This window comes from Erythrolamprus reginae, chromosome 2 (assembly GCF_031021105.1).
Source record: "Erythrolamprus reginae isolate rEryReg1 chromosome 2, rEryReg1.hap1, whole genome shotgun sequence".
NCBI classification, from domain to species: domain Eukaryota; kingdom Metazoa; phylum Chordata; class Lepidosauria; order Squamata; family Dipsadidae; genus Erythrolamprus; species Erythrolamprus reginae.
The window spans coordinates 327,484,157-327,500,915 of record NC_091951.1 but is presented as its reverse complement, the minus strand read 5'-3'; the positions used below and the strand labels follow the sequence as shown (position 1 = coordinate 327,500,915).

At 38.7% G+C, this 16,759-nt stretch overlaps 1 protein-coding gene across 1 annotated transcript in view; it reads right to left on the bottom strand.

Moving 5' to 3' along the window:
- Positions 1 to 4,162, bottom strand: part of HCN1 (hyperpolarization activated cyclic nucleotide gated potassium channel 1) — a 213,337-nt gene extending 209,175 nt beyond the window's left edge. The window contains exon 1 of the mRNA XM_070743367.1: positions 3,777 to 4,162. Coding sequence (XP_070599468.1) covers positions 3,777 to 4,162 — 386 coding nt within the window. The remainder of the gene's footprint in view (positions 1 to 3,776) is intronic.
- Positions 4,163 to 16,759: the final 12,597 nt, after the last annotated feature.

Genomic DNA, 16,759 nt, shown 5'->3' with positions numbered 1-16,759 from the left:
AAATGTGGAAGATCCTGCTAATCTGTTAATAGTTGACCTCAGAAGGTCACCTGTATTTAATTTTCTTTTTCTCTTCTCTCTTCCATATGCCTGAGAGGAAAATTAATATATTATGCACAGCAACAAATACAGTGGTTGAAAGGACAAGGGCAAGCATTCCAAGGTTAAAGATGGGATTTCCAAAAGCCCTATTATTCAACACCTTGGATAGCTCCCAGTTAAATATTCTAATATTTCTCCCCTCTGACAGACCTTAATGCAAACTAATACTACTGTGTCTTAAAAAATATTACTCTCTGGTTTGCAAGCAGTAGATAAATTAATAAGGATAAAATCTATTTTATCCAAAAAAAAATTATTCAAAATCCCAGTTGCCCTCAATCCATGCTCTTCGCCTTCCCTGCAAAATCCTAATTTTCTATCAAGCTGATAATAGCCTGTATTCAATGTATTGAGGAAGACAGCTAAACATGCATGTATTATCATACAAAAGCTATTTTATGCACAGATCAGCATATGCTATTCAATGGTGCATGATTCAACCAAGACTGTCTTTCCAAATTTCTCACAAAGCAGTGGGACTCAGGCATAGAGCTTTCATTTTTCAGGGCAAAAACAGCATTTCAGAGCAAAAACAGCATTTCTAAACTAAATAAAAATAAAATCTTAATCTGATTTCATGGGATATATCTGGTTTACTAATATTGATGCCTTCTTTTGCCGTGTATTAGAAAAGCAGGTTCAAAGATGCATGAAGAATTTGGAGATACGTTGTTTAAATATTACATTTATTAGATGACCATAGCCTCTTGATGTGCCTGATAGCCCCAATTCATTTAAACCCTGGATCCCTAGATTGATGCCTACAACTACTGACATTTTCTTTGGTGCCCACCTGATCTACTGATCTAACTTCTTTTAATTAAAAATAAGAAGCTAGCATATCAAAGAGCAAAATATTCTTCTCAAGAATAGCACCTTTTTATCTCCAACAATACTTTTCAGTCCAAGAGGCATTCTTAAAAAATGTAGTTGATAGCTAGAGACGAAAATTTCGGAAGAGTGTTCACCTTTCCAGAAAACAGAGAATGCTATACAACATTTTGAAAAAAAGGTTATGATAAATTATCTTACCACCTTTACCTCATGGTAATTTTTTTTAAAAAATAGTTATCTGTAGCATAACAGCCATTTTATTACAATGTGCCAAATATGTTCCGTATCTACCAACTAATACTGGTTAGAGATTCATATCTTTCAGACACCCCTATATATGTGGAGCATAATTTTATGTGTAAAATTGTACTCTATAAAACATAGAATACTACATGTGCTTTCCTATATATGTGGAATTGCATTATTTATACAATTTTAACTGTTGCACTCTATCCCACTCTTGCTTTTTCTTAAGCAGCCCAGAGAACCTATGTTGATACAGAGAAATGAATGACTAAATATATAAAATAAGCAGTTAATGTTCTAGGTGTTTATCCATGCAAAACACTTTTCAGATATTATGTTTAACATTTGTATTTGGTGTATACAGATCAACCCCTATCCAAACAAAATGATTAATTTAATTCAAATAACCAGTCTAATTATTTCAATCTATTTGGGGAAACGGGAGTCAATTCCATTTGATTTTCTGAATTGATTAGGGGAGAAATGACTTAAATGGTTTTGAATCAATCTCTAATGCAAATGTAAAATGCACCAATTTCTAATGCAAACATTAAGTGGCTTCTCCCTCAATTTTCTGTGCTTAGAAAAGAGCTTTGCACAGGGCTGCAGTCAAGGTCAATCACATTGTTTCTAATTTTGGCATGTAAATATTTTTTTTTCTCAACTTTCAAAAGAAATCAGTGTATTTGGTCAGCTGGAGGGGAAACGATTACTTGCTACAACAATGAATGAAAGGAAGGGATATGTACAGTTTTTAGACATTAGTGGTTCTTGGGTTTGTTGAAAAACAGCACCTATCAACTTTCAACAGAGATTCCACGCAATAAGTGTGCCAGCAACCACTGGCTTTTCACTTTAGAGAATGAATACTTTTCACAGAAGATAAAGTAAAGGAACAGTCCTATTATTGAAAAATGGGGGTAACAGTAAAGTCATATTTCACATTCCTTGCTTTTGTTGTAAAAGGTTTCATTTTTTTAATGCAAGACCTGATATTAATATTGGATAGATGAATAGAATGGATGAAAATATGTATATATGTGTGTGTGTATGTGCATACACATACATACATACCCACTCACACATGCAATTTTATACATAAAATTTTACACATATTTTATAAAATTTTATACATATTTTCATCCATATATATATATATAACATGCATTGTATATATTGTAAAAAAAAATCAGTGAAATGTTTTTACTTGTTAAGAAAAAAGAGAGAGATTTTTAAAACCCCAACCCGTCTATCCTTCAAAACTGAAGGTTATAAGAAATAATATTATACAATGGTTACATTAGCAGACTGAGACTAGTGCAACCGGGGGTCGAATACTGTCTCAGGAATGAAGCTCAAAGGATGACCTTGAACAAGTCATCACCTGTCAGTATAATTAACTTGGTGGGCTTCCTGTGAAAGTAAAATGGTGGGAAGCAATACATACTTTTGCTTCCGTTCCTGAATAGAAGGCAAGTTATAAAATGAAATAAATACATGGGATTTTTAAAAAGAGGTATTGGGGGGTGATTCAAGGCTAGGTGAATCAGGTTATCTGTTTAAGCAACATATTCTGAAGCTGATAGGCAGAAAAAAATAGCTTCTTGCCAGGTGTTTAAGAATAGTCTGATCCACTGGGATTTGAAAGCCATGCAAATGAGCCAGCTTGCTGGTTCAAATCTCAAAGGTTATGGTAGCATTCTGAAAGCCGGTGTCATATCTGCTTAAGGACTTGAATGGGAAGCACAGAAAAATCCAGGTTCAAGCTTCCATTTAGCAAGGAATTCAGCTGTTGTATTTCCCCCAACTTGCTTAACCGAATCAGCAAGCAACTGAGATATAATTTTAAAAATAACTTGCTTAAAACCAAATCAAGTAACTGAGATATAATTTTTTAAAAAACTTGCTTAACCAAATCAGCAAGTAACTGAGGTATAATTTTAAAATAAGCGTGCCCAGGAGCGTTATTTAGATTTATGGATAAGACTGGCATGCGTTTTCAAAATGGAATTTGATTCTTGCCTTTCTGGAGACAGGAATGACTTCTGGTGAAAGAAAACTTTGCCATGGAGGGAGGCTAAGTAGCTCTCTGAGTTTGAAATGGAGTAAAATGATGAAATGAAATAGAATGGGAAAAAATAAAATAAATAAAATAGAATGGAATGGAATAAAATAAAATAAAATAAATAAAATAGAATGGAATGGAATGGAATGAAATAAAAATGGGATGTGCCTTTAGCAGAAGTCCTGGATTACCCCCATCCACCCTCAGTTCTGGCCAGCAGCGATACCCAATTGTTGGAGTGTGCTGAAGAGAGACAGACAATGCTGACTAAGGCGACAGACAGAAACGTTGCATCTCCTCCCGCCTCCCCCCCTCTCTCTCTTTCTCTCTCCCGAGTTATCAACTCAAGAGGTGCAACACACTTCCACGTTTTGACATCCAGATTACCGCACGGCATCCAAACGGAGCAAAACCCGCCCCTTGCAGTTGGGGACTGGGGCTCGACCCCGCGCCTACTCCGACCTCCAACCCGTCGCAAAAAAACGGGGTTTCCCTTCTTTTCCTTCACCCCGCCCCGAGCGCCCCTCACCTGAAGTCGCTGTACGGGTGGATGATCCAGAACCCCGCAGTTTTAACCCTTTCCTGCTCTTTCTCCACCGCTCTCTGGCTGCCGAACATGCGGAGGGAGAATTTGTTGACCCCGGGCTGCAGCATGGACGTGAACTGCCGCTGCATGAAACCGTACTGGCGCCGGGCACCGTCGGCGCCGTCGAAGCCCCCCGCCTGGTCGTCGGCGCCGCCGTTGCCCTCCACTTTGAAACACACCGAGTTGCCATGCTCCTTCAGGCTGCCGCCGGCGCTCGGGCTGCTCAGCGCCTTCTCCGCGGCCGCCTTCGCCTGCGAGCAGGCGTTGGCGCCGGGGCTGCCTTCGTCCCGGCTGCCGGGCGAGGCCCCCGGCTTGTTGCCGCCTTCCATGGCAAGGTCCGGCGCTCCAGCCTGCCCGGCTCCACTTTGAGCCGCCGGCGGAGGGAAAGAGAGAAGAGAGCCAGCTAGGCGAGCCGGCTCCCTCAGAACAGTGAGAGAGGGAGGAGGTGGAAGGAGGAGGAGGTGGCGCTGCTGTGGCTGGTCCTACCCGCCCTTCAGCAGCGCTTCGCTGCCCTGTGCCGCTCCTGGCATTGGCCAAGCCGGCAAGAGCCGCTTTTTCGCTCTGGTACCGACCGAGGTGGGCGGAGATAGAGAGAGAGAGAGATGCCACCCCCCCTCCGCGCCCTCTGCTGGTTGGACGCCCCGCCCCGCCCCTTCGACCCCTCCTCTCGTCTCGACATTGAGCGACCCGGCGGAGCCCTTGAGAGAGATGTTGCGGGGGGGGGGGGGCTTTTCCTTCAGATTGGCTTGAACCGGCGTTTTCTTTTTCTTTTTTTTTTTCAAAAACCGCCTCCGGCTCAGTTGAGGTGTCGGGCGCTCCAAGCCTGACCTGCCGGGTGGCTTGGCTTTGGATCTTCCTCTGCGAGTTCTGACGCTCGTACTCCCGTTTTAAAGAGAAAGAGTACAAGTGCACTAGAGTGCCTTCCGTCCCCTGTCCTATTGCTCTCCTATATCTCCTATTCCTTTCTTCTATTCCTATATCTCTTCTTCTATTCTTTCATTGATATGTTCTACTGTATTACTATACCTTCTTTTCTATTATTTCATAGATATATTTTACTATGAGTATCTCCTCTATAACCTTCATCATGTATTTTACTATGTGTGTATACAGTAGTCCCTCACCTATCGCTGGTGTTACGTTCCAGACCTGGCCGCGATAGGTGAAATCCGCGATGGGGAATTTATCGACTGATAGTACTTATTTAAGTATTTATATTGTAATTGTTTGGTAAGTTTTCATTGTTTTAAGTGTTTATAAACCCTTCCCACACAGTATTTATTTTAGATACAGTATTTAAATACAGTATTTACAATTTTAGATTTTTTTTTTTAAAAAAAAACCTGCCGATCAAGTTTGGCGGGCTGTTTAAATCTGCCGATCGACTTCCTCAGAAACCCACAATGAAATGAAGCCGCAGTAGGTGAAGCGCGGTATAGCGAGGGACTACTGTATATATACCCACTAAAACTCTCATTTTGTATTGGACAAAATAAATAAATAAACAAACAAATAAACAAATAAAGTACACACACACCGCTTGTCACGCGGTCCCTCAGAAACAGCAGGCTTGGTTTTTAAAAGAGGGTCCTTAGCCTCCTTCGGGAGTGGGACAGCATATGAATGAAATAGGTAGGTAGGTAGGTAGGTAGGTAGGTAGGTTGGTTGGTAGACAGACAGACAGACAGACAAACAGCTACATACATACATACATACATACATACATACATACATACATACATACAAACAGTCTTCGGAGAGGGGCGGCATACAAATGTTAATAATAATAACAATAATTATAATAATAACAACAACAACAATAATGTACATCCTTGGAACAAACTTCCAGCAGACGTGGTTGGGAAATCCACAGTAACTGAATTTAAACATGCCTGGGATAAACATATATCCATTGCAAGATAAAATACAGGAAATAGTAAAAGGGCAGACTAGATGGACCATGAGGTCTTTTTCTGCCGTCAGTCTTCTATGTTTCTATGTTTCTACCACGTTTTTTTTCTTCAGCAATTATTTATTGAACACAATGAAACTTACACGCAAGAAAAAATGACGTTTCTTCTACACTCCCTACTTTTCCACGTAATCTCTGCCCTGTTCTATGGCCTTCCTCCAACGAGACACCAGGACATGTATGCAACTATTGGTACCACTCCTTGTTCTGGTCACAAAGTCATTTCTGCACTGAGCGAATCACCACTTCCCCCTCACCTTCTGTGCCCAGTGACTAACCGTACTTCTGTTGACTGCAAATTCTCCATAAACTCTGTACAAACGTTTGTGAATGTTCCCAACAGTTTCTTTCTCCGCAGTGAGAAATCCAATGATGACACACTGCTTGCAACCTGCATCACTTACAGACACCATTTAGAAACATTGCTGCAGCTACGCTATGTCTGAAGAAATGCAAAATTTACATATGTACTCCTGACAATTCAAATAATGTATATCTAAAGTTTCGCATTTGTACCATTACTGTAGGCTGAGAAAAGAAATGTGGTGGATTACTTTCTGAGTGACCCTCATAGATAGATAGATAGATAGATAGATAGATAGATAGATAGATAGATAGATAGATAGATAGATAGATAGATAGATAGATAGATAGATACGCAGGCAGGCAGGCAGGCAGGCAGGCAGGCAGATTATTTTATTTATTTATTTATTTATTTATTTATTTATTTATTTATTTATTTATTTATTTATTTATTTATTTATTTATTTATTTATTTATTTATTTATTTATTTATTTATTTATTTATTTATTTATTTATTTATTTATTTATTTATTTATTTATTTATTTATTTATTTATTTATTTATTTATTTATTTATTTATTTATTTATTTATTTATTTATTTATTTATTAGATTTGTATGCCGCCCCTGGATGGATGGATGGATGGATGGATGGATGGATGGATGGGTAATTTTAAAAAGAGGGTGGGGCACAGCTGCCTTTTGCAAGGCAGGTTGCATTGATCCATAGGTGCTACTTTGTACCCACCACCCCCACCCCCACCACCATAACGTCGAGTTGTAACTGCTGGCGAGACTGATCCCTTCACTGAAACGTTTATTATTTAACATTGTTTAACTTTCATCCCACTTTTCTCAACTATTATTACTAGAGCTAGAAGACCCTTTGCATTTTTGGCTCTTAGGGTGGTGTCATCAATATGACACAGGTTATTTATGTTTCTTCCTCCAACCATATTATAGCGTTTCTAAGTTATAGCATTTCTACAGCCAACACATTGGTTGCCATTGAAGTTCAAATACCAAAATAATTTATTCCAAATAAATTAACATCTAACATCTAATTAACATCTAAAAAAAAAAAACCCACTAGGGCTCATGAGGAATCAGGTTTCAGTTGCTGGCAATGCTTCTCTCAACAATTGGCAATTTGAAGATGTGCGGACTGCAATTCTTGAGAAATCCCCAGCTATCACTTGGGGGCATCTTCAATCTTAAGGGGCATGCATAAGTGCACCAGGGTGCCTTCCATCCCCTGTCCTAATTTTTCTCTTTTACTAGTATCATGTATATAAATATTATTATATCTTTATATACCACCAATATGTACTTGACAAAACAAACAAATAAAAAACAAATAAATAAAAGCTGCTACAAAACACTGCCTGACAGAGGAAGAACTAGAAATATCTGTAAGAAAGCCAATGTCAGGTTTTCCCTGAAGAATCCATAAGGCTTGAGACATTGCTTGTGTAGTTGGTGAGCTTTCCTTCATGGATGAGGTTGAAGGAATGTCTAGACACTCATGTTTACAAAATTCCTGCAGCAGCAAGATGACCTCCAAGGTCCTTTGCCAATTGTACAATTTCATATCACTCTGGTCATCTCACGTGCAGTGCTTCTGCCTGTGGGTTTCAAGGTCACAATAATTGAAAATTCCAAAAGAAATCTTCCATTTCTTTTGATGGTTTACAGGGGCTGTTCTTTCATTCATTGTGATATTGAGCTTCACAAGTGGAAGAATAGGAAGCATGTTTAACATTGGGTATCTTTTTTAAAGTTCTGCTTCAGCTTATTGGCGAGATATCCAGAATCACTCAAACCCTATGATTGAATCTGGATTTAAACCAACTGGCAGCAATTGGCCAACCTTCCTATCACCAACAACATTGAAGCTAGACAAATCTTAAGACTGGGAAGATGAAAAAGATTTCTGGAGAAAGTCAAAGGAAAACCTCTTATATTTTTCCCCACTCCCAAAAAGGAATGTGGCTTTCAGAAGTGAAACTCAGTTGAGTCTTTACTTTAACTCTCCTGTAATTTTAACTATCACAATGTATTTTGCACTGCTTGCAAGTAGGGTGGAAAAATTGGAGAGGGGTCAGGCTAGATTTTACTTGTAGAAGAAAAAGGGCCACACAGCTTCAAAAGATGGACTTGCTCAGGGTGTGATGAAGAAAAAAAAATCAGATAGTGACTACAACAGTGAGATCAAAGTTCCGCAACACAATGATTTATGTAACACATCCAAAAGCTTTTGTTGTTGTTGTTGTCTGGTGGTATCTATCATGACTTTTTATCATGCCCTCCTGTGGGCACCCCTGCTTCACAAAGTAGCTTTGAAGTAGTGCTCTTTTTTTAGTGTTCTTTCAGAATTTTAAATAACTCTTATTTCTATTCTACTTTTTTAATTTTTTTGCAAAGAAGGGCACTTTTTTTTCTTCCTGGAAATCCTGTAAATTATATCCACAGAGATTTACCCAAAATCATCCTGGAAATTGTGTAATTTAGTGAGGATTTGAGCATAGCTTTGCCCAGTTCTGATCCTCTAATCCAACAAATGATAGGCATACAGAAAACCTATGAGCAGAACTATTTTATAATAATCTGCCAGAACACTGTGTACCTCTCTCATTGCAATATTTTTGCTAACAAATAGCAAACTCTGTCAGGTTCCAAAACTCAAAGTCATATTTCCTTTTCTCCTCGTTTGTTTTTCAGTTGCAATAGTATACACAGAAAAGAAGATAAAGCAAGAGTAGCAAAACACAACTGTATTGCATAATGCATATCCCATTTTGAAAAGTGTCATTTAATAATAATTGCTAACATATGGACATTTTGTGTCGGAGTGCTATTGATTTTTAACAAAAGCTAACTTTACAAACCATTGCAATATTCAGTATTTTGCTATACCAGGTCATAGGCTTTCATGATTTGCTATTTTCCATTGTATCTGTTTAAAATGACTGTTGCCTTAGATCTATAGGTTCCATAAAGGAAGATTTTGCTCTTCGACTATTTCTGAAAAGCAGAAAAGAGATGCTTCATGTGTACATCTACATGCTTTACAAGTATTAACTGTGCAGTTCTGTTAGAAGAGCTAGACATGATATAATTTTGGAACACATCACTGAAATCTGTTTAAGAAGCCTGGTTACAAAACATTCTGTCTCACTAGAGTTTGAAGTGATTGTCCTATTCCTTTTGTATGAGCTAGGAATAACAGTGCTGAATCATTAGGATTATAGGGAGACACAAACAGAGACACATATTCCTAATTCCACGTGACACATGGAGATTCCTTCTTCGATACTAATCTGTGCTTGTGCCATTTAATGTTACTAATTGCTTTAGGGTGACTAAGGACAGCTGGAAAATGACAGTTGTTTCTTAAGCAGAGATCATCTACTTTAATGTTCAATGGAAAGGTTGAAATAATTGTAATTGCCACAGTCCTGAAGCTATGTTGTACCCATGTAGGAATGTGCATGGGAAAAATACATTAAAGCTATCTTGGGTAGATTCTACCTACCTCCCAAGAAAAAGTGTATTTTATACGGCTGAAAATATGTACCCTATTTTTTTGGAGTATAAGACACAGCTTAGTTTTCGGAGAGGAAAATATGGGGGGAAATCTACCTATCAGGTATTCATATGGCAAATGTCTTTAGTCTGTTCAGCTTCAGCACATTATTTTATCCCCTGGTTAGGGCTGAAAAGGCCTTTTTCAGAGGGAGTATGAATGAAAACAAGCCTGCAAAGATTTAGGACTAGAAAAACCCTTTAGAGGGAGTAGGAAGCCAGGAAGATCATTAGCATCTAGTTAGGGCTAGGAAAAAGATGCTTCGAAAAAGTTACATTCGAAGTATAAGATGCACCCAAATTTTCAGCCTCTTTTAGGGAGGAAAAAGGTGTGTCTTATACTCCAAAAAATATGGTAGTTCATTCCAACCACTACTGATTTTTAAATGATTGTGCGTACCTTGAACATGATGCAGAAGAAATGTATCAAACCTATGGAAGCAGCAACAAACTGCCACTCATCCAAATAGCTATGTCTTTTTTCAAGATTTTGCGTGAGTCTGGAAGAAGATGCAGTTGGATTTTAGTAGTTGGATTGGGCATTGCATTAAAACAGATTTACAAAGAAGTCTAAAAAAGATGTAGTTGCTTTAAAAAGCAGAGGTCCTACACTTGCACAATTAATGGGAAAAAATATTTTTTCCATCTACTGACCAAAATTTCATTTGTTTTTTACTGATATTATTTTATTTTGTTTACATTTAATTTATTACTTTATTTGTTGCTTACTCCCTTTATAAAACTAAGGATCCTGTATATATGACCTACATATTTTGGAAATAGACAGATTTTGTTTTTGGTTGGAAAGAATATTCTTGCGCCACTCCCACCCCACCCCCAATGCATCCAAATACTAGGAGCATTCAAATACTAACATCAAAAACTAGCTATGGATTTAGTCTGTAAGTTACATTTTGAAGGGCACTTTCTATTTTTGATGGTATTTCATAAAGAGATTGGCAGCTATGAATTATGGATTAAAGTGCTAATTGAATCAAGAAACCTGGTTGAATGTAGGATCATGAAGAATGATGTGCAAATACTTTCTCAATGAAGCTCACTAGATGACATTGGATCAATCACTGTCTTTTAACTCAAGCTTCTGCATTAAGTTGTTCTGAAGAAAAATGGGAAGAAGTATTGTGTATACTATTTTTGAGTTCCTGGAGGAAAAGTGAGATATAACTATAAGGAATATATACTGTAAATATAGAAATGGTATTTACAGCAAGAATTATGACACAGAAAGGGTTTTGGTGTTTTGTTTTGTTTTTTAATACAGTGGTACCTCTACTTAAGAACTTAATTCGTTCCGTGACCAGGTTCTTAAGTAGAAAGTTTGTAAGTAGAAGCAATTTTTCCCATAGGAATCAATGTAAAAGCAAATAATGCATGCAAACCCATTAGGAAAGAAACAAAAGGTAAGAATTTGGGTGGGAGGAGGAGGAGGAAGAAGAGGAGGAGGAGGAGGACAGTCGCTGCCGAAGGAAGATGGTGAGGTGAGGGGAATTTTAAAAATCCAAAACTTTAAGGCTTAAAAAAAAAAGAGGGACTCTGAGGCGGCAAGAAGGAGCACACGCCTCTCATACATCCGGTGCAAGGCCGCCTCCAATACACTGCACCAGAGAGAGAAACCCAGGGGGAATGGCAGGAAACTGGCTGGGCCATCGTGCCGCTCTCAAATTTCCTGGGAAATTTTTCCAGGTACAGGTACTTAAGTAGAAAATGATTCTTAAGAAGAGGCCAAAAAATCTTGAACACCTGGTTCTTATCTAGAAAAGTCCTTAAGTAGAGGTACCACTGTATTTCTATTGGCCACTATACTAGGTGTATATTACAAATCTGAATTTTCTTACTTTTAAAGATAAAAGGTTATTTCTGCAACATAATATCCTATTAGTTACCTTCAGGTGTGGGCAGCAGGTAGGACGGGATGGAACGTAGTTCTACCGGCGGAAATGAAGCTGTGTGCCCAGCTCCAGCTGACTACCCCCCCCCTCCTATCCTCGTCCTCTTCCTTGGAAAGCGGCAGGGAGACCAGCACCAGCAGGAGTTGCAGGGGGCCCATTTCCTCCCCCCTCTTTTCTCAACAGCTGATCGGCACCCATTCACCTAACTTCCCAGCCTGAGACAGGGGCGACCCAGGAAGGAGACCACAGGAAATGCAAAGCAAATTGTCACCCCAGAGAGCAACACTGGTGTGGTTGTAAGTCGAGGACTTAACAGTTCACTTGAACGATGATGATAGTTCAAGCCACTCCCACCTGGTCACATGGCCGGCAAGCCACTCCTACTCAGCTTTAACCCTCCCCCGGCTCCCAGGGAAGCCTTTGGAGCCTGGGGAGGGAGAAACGTGAGCCTCCTGAGCCTCCAGAAGTTGGGAAACAGGCTGTTTCTGGCCACCAGAGGGCCTTTGGGGGGCGGGGGAAGCTGTTTTCACCCGCCACAGGCATTGAATTATGGATTTGGGCCCTCATGTATGCGTGATAGCACATGCAGATGCTCTTTCAGCGCTCGAGGGAAAAAAGGTTCGCTATCACTGATCTAGACTTTGCAATCCAACTGGCCCATAATACTTCCTGATTTTGAATCAGAGTATTTAAAATGATGAATAAAGATGACAGTCAATCAAAAGTGCTATAATATCTACAGGCATCTAATCTTCCTGGTTCAAGATGTCTGCAATTTATATTTTATTGCTGCAGTAATCATTTATGCCTTCTGACCTGATGGGAAATAACAGACTTTAAAGTATTGGGCTGTAGAAATTCCAGATGTGGCAGAAATGGTAATAAAATGCATTTACACTTGGAAAAAAGCAGCAATTTCTTTTTTGGGGGGGAGCTGAAATTTAGAAAACATCTTTGAGAGGAACTCAGCAGGGAAAGCCATCTGGCTTGGACTATCCAGTTGGTTTTTGAATATAATTTATAGTGCTGGTTTTGACCTATAAAGTCTTTTACAGACTTAACACGTACGCAGGTCCCCTTGCTCCAACCTGGATTGGCCCAATCTACTAAATCATCTATGAAAAAGCTTCTTGTAATTATGCATAAAGGGGGAGAGATTAAATATTACCAGAATGGAGGAATGGATTATGAAGATGGATGTTCAGATGGCCAAATTGCCATCCATGGTCAGAGAAAAGACATTACCAAAGTGTATTGCTGACTCAAATCCCATTTTGGGCTTTTAATGTGAAACAGAAAAAAAAAACATTTCTGATGTAGGGCAGAATTCTCCAACCTAGGCAACTTTAAGACTTTGGACTTCAACTCCCAGAATTCCTCATGCTGGGTGGGAAATTCTGGGAGATGAAGTCCACAAATCTTGAAGTTGTCAAGGCTGGAAAACTTTGATGTATGGTTTTGATAATTAGAGGTAGAAAAGTACAATTCCCTTCCCGTGTAGGATTTGGAAATTTCTGGCAACGTTTCGACGAGGTCCCACTCGTCATCTTCAGGCTGGTGTTTCTGTCCTTGTTCTAAGGCACCTTAGAACAAGGACAGAAACACCAGCCTGAAGATGACGACTGGGACCTCGTCGAAACGTCGCCAGAAATTTCCAAATCCTACACGGGAAGAAACCCAAATATACCAAGACCGTCATACCTGTATCCGTGAAAATCTACGAAAACAAATATATATGTGTGTGTGTGTGTGTGTGTGTGTGTGTGTGTGTGTGTGTGTCAATTTTTATTTTTATTTTAGCTGGAATTTTTAAAATTAAGGGAGACTAGGATGGTCCCATTTCGGCCTTGTTCTGGCATCATCAGCTAGCCACACCCTTCCTTACTGGGATTCGATCCGGTGGACTCTGCCTTGTAAGGCAGAGAATTAGCAGTTGAGCTATCAGATCAGATCCCTTCCAGCTCTGTACCAGGGAGGGGCTATATGTTTTTTGTTTTTGTTTTTTATGTTGGATCACCCTGGTATATTGAAGGAACGTCACAGCTCCTTTTTGCCTCTAGGCCCAACCCAGGACCATTTCAAGGCAGTTAATTTTATTTATAGCCGACAACTATATTCTGTATGTGTCAATTTTTTTTTTTACATATATAAACATACATATATATATATACGTATATAAAAGTTTCAATCTAATGAAATCTCAAGAGGATATGAGATTTTGAAGAGAATTTCAGTATTTAATTCTTCCAGACAATTCCAGGGCTTTTTCTGTTGGTTTAGTCACTCTCCATTTATTTATCACATTTCAAAAGTTTACTATCTCCAGGAGTACATACACATAACGTTTTGATGCTCCAGCACATTCAGAATGACTCATGATGATACTGACTATAAAGAGAACAAACTAAAACATCCTTGGGCTCATTTCAAACAGACAGACAGAAATGAATAAATTCAACCATAAAATAATCCTTCACACACACACACCCAAAAAAACCCACCCAAAAGCAATAAAAGTAATCAAAAATATGATATCAACAAAAGCTCAAGAGAAAGCCCACCAAAACAATTCTATTTTCAAAAATGTATGGATCATCAGCAAGGAAGGGACTAAGATATTTCCACTGGGAGGCTGGGAACAGTAAATTTTATCAAATGTAGGTTTTGCAATAGTTTCTCACTAGTTTTCTAGATAACTCTGACTAGTATTGTTAGAGTAGATGTCAGAGTAGATGTTATAACTCAGTGTATATATTGTACAATTTCAAGCAAAGGTGATCTACTGTATTCTTTCAACTTTCTAAAGGAAGAAATGATATGGAGCATTCAAGTACACAAAGTTGCCTCTTGCTTGCTGTTACCTATATAAGTTTGCTCTTAGCATATTCACAGATGTCATCAATGTATGTGGTTCTATGTATTCTGAAATCGAGTTACAATGTGACCAAATACTGAAATCTTAAGCTTATTTTGAATTTTGAAGGAAACAGCCATGGATATAAGAGTGCTTCAGTAGCTGGTATACTTCCTTATTTTAAAAATTAGATTCTGTCAAAGCAAATGTTATGATTAAAAATACAAAATATGAACAGCAGAAAGTCTCAACTTACATTCATCAAAGGTACTGCAACCACTGGTTATAGCTCAGCCATTCCAAAGTGCATCTTATAGATTACATTTTCAAAATCTTCAGCTGGAGTATTATTGTTTATTTCTATACCACTATTCACTTCTAGAGAAAAAAAGTGATTCTGTGTCCTTCCTCTAATTAAGATAAAATTAGCAGGAACAGCTGCAAATTATGCATTTAATAGATCATAGATTTAATCTCCCTTTTGGGAGCTGTATACTGCTCAGTGCAGTATAACTGGCATGAGGAATTAGCGTTTATATTCTAGAGCAGCAATTTTCAAATGGAGAGATGGAATTCTGAATGGGGGAAAGGATTAAATAGGGAAGAGAGAGAGAAATATTTAAAAGTCAGTCAATCACAATTCCATATTTTCTGTATCTCTCCAATGTTGACTGACAACAAATGTGTACCACTTTCACTCTTGGCATTTATGTATTATTTCCCCATTATTCTGTACTCTTACCTGTTGTGATTCCGTCTGAGGCCCCTCAGGGAACGGCTGATCCTCTGCCGGCTTCCTGCTCAGAGGGGGAGGATGAGGAACAGGAGGTTCAGGCAGACGGGGAGGAGGAATCTCAGGCTGAGGGAGAGGAAGGACAGCCAGAGTCCCCCGAGAGGGAGCTCTCCCCAGCAAGCAGCCTGGATTCCTTAGATGAAAATGCACAAGCAATAATCGATCTCCGGCAGAGAAGAGCAACACAACGAAGGGGACAATTAGCCAGGTACTTTCAGCACTAAAGAGGCAACAGCTGGGTTTGGGTGTGGTGCTCTCTGGAAAGGCTGAAAAGGCAGACCCACCCTTGCTGGCTTGTGGAGTATTATCTTTGGGAGTCCTGGGACCTGGCTGTGATCTTTGGCGTCTTGGAATTCTGGTTTGTGACTTTGAATACTGAAACCTTGGGGGGGAAAGGTGTGGGTCTTATTCTCTACAGTGGTGGGTGTGCCAGCAAGAAGTCTGCTGTATTGTCTGGCCATCAGGACTCTGCTGTGAAGTCTCATAGCCTGCCTGTTGGGAAGAACAGGTTTTTCTCTGTGTTTATTTTTCAAACTATAAAGTGCTTTTGCTTTTACCAACGTGTCTGGCTGCTTTTTCCAGTTGGTGTTGAAGTCTGGGGGCACCCAGACAGAACATTACCTAGAGATTTTTTTTTAAAAAAAAGGATATTTGGCACACTAGAAACTATTTTGTTTAAAAGAGCAATATTTTATTGTTCTTAAAATACCAGAAAAAGAAAAAAATGGAACAAAACACAAAGATACATATATTATCCAAAAAAATACATAAGAGGGGCGGCATACAAATCCGATTAATAATAATAATCATCATCATCATCATCATCATCGAGCTGCAAGGACTCTGACATAAGCCAGTGAAAGTGGTCCCAGTGGTACTTGGCACGCTGGGCGCAGTACCAAAGGATCTCAGCGGACATTTGAAAACCATCGGAATTGACAAAATCTCCATCTGTCAATTGCAAAAGGCCGCTTTACTGGGATTGGCAAACATAATTCGCCGCTACATCACTCAGTCCTAGGTGCTTGGGAAGTGCCCGACTGGTGATGAAATACAAAATCCAGCATAGTGATCTTGTTTGCTGTGTTGTACTGACATAATAATAATAATAATAATAATAATAATAATAATAATAATAATAATAATAATAATAATAATAATAGAAAGAAAAATACAACAGAAAAAACTAGCATACAGAGAATATGTTATTGTAACAGTAAACAATGACAATTTTATATATCATTTAATGCAGTGTACAAATATACACACCAACACATATAGTCTATAAATCACTTATATAACTATCATGCATATTTTAGCCTATTGTATTTTGTATAAATCAGTCCCATATTTTATTATACAAAGTCTTTATTATTCTTTATGATGATTCATAGAGTCAAAGCAAAGGTTTTTTAAAAGAGCAAGCCAAGAAGGTATCAATCAGTTTGACAAAATATTACTTTGCTGATTTTTCTCATAGCATAGAATGGCTTTGTTAAAAAGTCATTT